General features: G+C 45.1%; 1 protein-coding gene across 1 annotated transcript in view; it reads right to left on the minus strand.

Moving 5' to 3' along the window:
• Nucleotides 1-209: 209 nt before the first annotated feature.
• The window catches only part of RFFL (ring finger and FYVE-like domain containing E3 ubiquitin protein ligase), a 57,829-nt gene continuing 54,618 nt past the window's right edge, over nt 210-3,420 (minus strand). Inside the window, exon 6 of the mRNA XM_011937687.1 lies at nt 210-1,011. Coding sequence (XP_011793077.1) covers nt 830-1,011 — 182 coding nt within the window. The 3' untranslated portion in view covers nt 210-829. The remainder of the gene's footprint in view (nt 1,012-3,420) is intronic.

Below are 3,420 nucleotides of genomic sequence, written 5' to 3' on the forward strand. Positions count from 1 at the left end.
TGCGTCCCCTTTCCACATAAACTAAGGATGGTGCAAATCAGGTCCCAAGAGAAGCAGCAGCAGGGATTATGCACGCACTCTCCCTTGCAGACAGAAACAAATTTCCCAGCAGTTTGGGAGCCTGATGTTTTGTTGGCTCCCACAGTCGGGTCAGGAGACCAACAGCTTCCAATCCCAGCATTTAAGGAAGCAACTCTTAAACAACTTTGAAATTTTTCTATAGCATTTGTGTTTCATTTCTCACAAAAGATAAGTTTACTGGTCTAAAATCTGTCCTAAGGACCACTATCGGTCTGGTAAACTAACATTTTTGGTCCAAAGAAATAAATGGATTTAGGCAGTGTAGCAAGAGACTTTAGCGAAGAGTTAAAGCACAGAAAGCGGGAGAGACCACAAATTTAAATCCAAATGTGCTGGGCAGGAGGACTTCTGATTGATGAAACACATGGGCAAGCATCTCCCATGTGGGGAGGGGATGGGCTAGGTACAGGAGAGGGGGTGAAATTGTGTCTAGGTTCAGGGAGAAAGACAGGACCCAAGTTCTGGAAAGTTCTCTGTTCATCAGTTACCATCATCACTCCAAGATCACTGAACCAAGAACATACCCATGTGATTTATACAAGTTCCCACTGGCCTTGGGCTTTGCCAGCCAAGAGGTACACCCCTGTGGCAAGACAGGCATGCTCGGGGTGACATGCATCTTGCTTGCCCTGGTCTTGGGAACACTGCAGTATTTCTACTAGCTTGCTCTTCTGCAAGCTGGCCAACCCTGAGCCCAGACACCCCAGGCTATTTCCCTGTAAGGCACTGAAGAAACCGATGCAAGCTCTCAGGACCGGAAGACATGCACAGCTCGGATTACATACTGCCGGCAGATGGGACATTCATTCATGCGCTTGCCACACTTGGTACAGGTTACCATGTGGCCACACTCCAGCAGAACACAGTCAATGGGTGAGTCCATGCAGATCTTACACAGGTTCTCCTCCAAGCCTGACGGTACTGCTCCCCCTGTACAAACACGCAGGGCAGAAAAAAAGGGGCAGAGGAGTAAGTGAGGAGACTGTCTTAAGTGTATAGGGGTAACTGGGGGAGGGAGGTGGGAGATAACAGGTACACTATGAACAAACTCCCAATGCACAGGCTTCCCTCAAATACAGCTCCTCCAAGGAAACATTTCCTCAGTAACCAACTCGGGTTACTTGTTTAATCCACACTTCCTCCCCTCCAACAGGTATAGATTTGAAAAGTACAGTACTTGTGGATCAGATATATCCCAGAACATGAGAACTAAGACAAAGTTCTCAAAGCTTAAAAGAAATAATTTTCAGACAGCTAAGGCTATAATACAGTGAGTGTGTGAGTGGCACTTAGGGACTCATTATCCCCTGAGGCAGAACAGGCTAAAAAGATAAAACTGGTTCAGAAAAGTTTAGATAGAAATGGAACTGTGGTGAATGGTTCATTAAGGATCACATGGCTTATCTATAAACATCCTCCATGTAATAAAGTCAAGGTTCACGGGGGACCCCTCTGCTATCTCACGAACTACTCCCAGGCTTCCTAAGGAAACTTCCTGGTGGAGAAGCCTGGCAGAGATTATTGCTCCCTCTTTCTACCCCCACAAAACTTCTTTATACCCCCATGACTGCTGATCACATTGGATTAAAATTTTGAGTTTACCTACTTACTCCCCCAGTAGACTGTGAGCTCTTTAATTCAACATATTCAATCAATTTTTACAATTATATGCTTAGCATTTATTCCATGCTCCAAGGTTAGATGTTCATCTTTGAAGCCCCCAGTGCCAGTCATATGGTAGGTACTCTAAATGTCTGATGAATGAACATCTTCCCAAGGGAATGACAACATCCCACATTTACTGAATGCTTACTGTGTGCTAGGCAGGGTCCTGAAAGCTTTGCATGTATTAACTCAGTGAAACCTCACAAAAACTATGAAGTAGGACCTCTTGTTATTTTCATTTTATAGATGAGGCCAACTGGGGCAAAAGAATAAGTGGCTTACCCAAGGGCACACAGCTGCTAAGCTGAGGAGCCAGGATGCAAACCCAGGCAGGCTGGCCCCACAGCTCCTGCTCTAGAATGGCCTTCTGCCTAACTGCCCTAAGAGTAGAAACTATCCACAGTGATCAACTGCCAAGTGCACAGAGTTCTCAATAAATGCTAACTAGCTTGTGTCACTAGCAGAATATAGTGGGCATGACTAGTATCCTAGTAGAGCTGACCCAAACAGAAAAAGTCATGTTCAAAAGCCCAGCCATCTCCAACATGTCTTAAATTGTAGCCTGAAGTAGGTACCCACAAAAAGGAACTGATCTCACACATGTCACCTCTACCATCTGGGGGTTGGCCACCCCATAGAGGAATTCTCCCTTATTGCATCTATACTTTCTCTTTTCTGGACTATTCAAAAGTTAAGAAATACTTCCCCTTAGCAGGTAGGCTGGATGTGAAAGGGAGTGAAACCTATTTGCCTCTTTTGAGGTGCTATTGGCCCTAACAGAAGTTTAGAGACTACAAATACCTAAGATGAGTGGGAATAATTTATAATTTTCAATTACTCATTCTCTGAGGAGTAACAACAAATGCATTAACTCAGCTGTCAGCATTCTCCCAGGGAATCAGACAAAGAAAGGAAGCACCAAGTAGATCAGCCTGATCTTGGTACCAGGTGATGCAGGGGGGCGTGGGGGTAGGGGTAGGTGTAGAACTCCAAATGGTTTTGGGGAATTGAGAAAAGCCCAACTGTTTTTTATGTCTGATGCCCATTCTGAGCAAAAGGCCATTTTATTAAATAAGTTTGGGAAGTCTTCTGAAATAGTTTTAAAATGCTTGCAGGCTAGTCCAACACTACTCTTAAGAACGTTCTCTCTTGGGAGGGAGTTCACAACCACATACCCTTGAGGCTTTTTGAAAACACATAGAATGTCCCCACAGATGGTCAGGAGTTCTGCAGTGTGTTCTGGGAGTACCTGAGGGCCGAGCATGGTCTTTAAGTGAATGGCAGCTGAGCTGAGATATATAGCTTATGCCCAGAGAGTAGCACATGTGTTAGCTCCACAGTAGCTCTAACCATTACCAGCCCTGTACAAACAGGGCTGTCTTAGGTCACCACCCTTTCTTTTTGGTTAGTACCAGAAGCTGCTAAACACCCTGATTCCCCAGAAGGTGCACACAGAGACCCTCCCTACCCAGACCAGAACTGAACACACTAGGATTTTTAAAAAATGAGCTGAGTGTGATACATGCCACCCCTTCTCTGTTTTAGTGTTTTACAAATGTTGGCTTCTGAGCTCAGGCAGCCCAGGGGCATACACATCAGTCAGGCTACCCCTGATATGCTCCACGCTGCTTCCTGCACAGGGAGCAGAGAGAATTTCTTTTCTTTTCTTTTTTT

The sequence above is a fragment of the Colobus angolensis genome, unplaced genomic scaffold, assembly GCF_000951035.1.
Source record: "Colobus angolensis palliatus isolate OR3802 unplaced genomic scaffold, Cang.pa_1.0 Scaffold167, whole genome shotgun sequence".
Taxonomy (NCBI): domain Eukaryota; kingdom Metazoa; phylum Chordata; class Mammalia; order Primates; family Cercopithecidae; genus Colobus; species Colobus angolensis.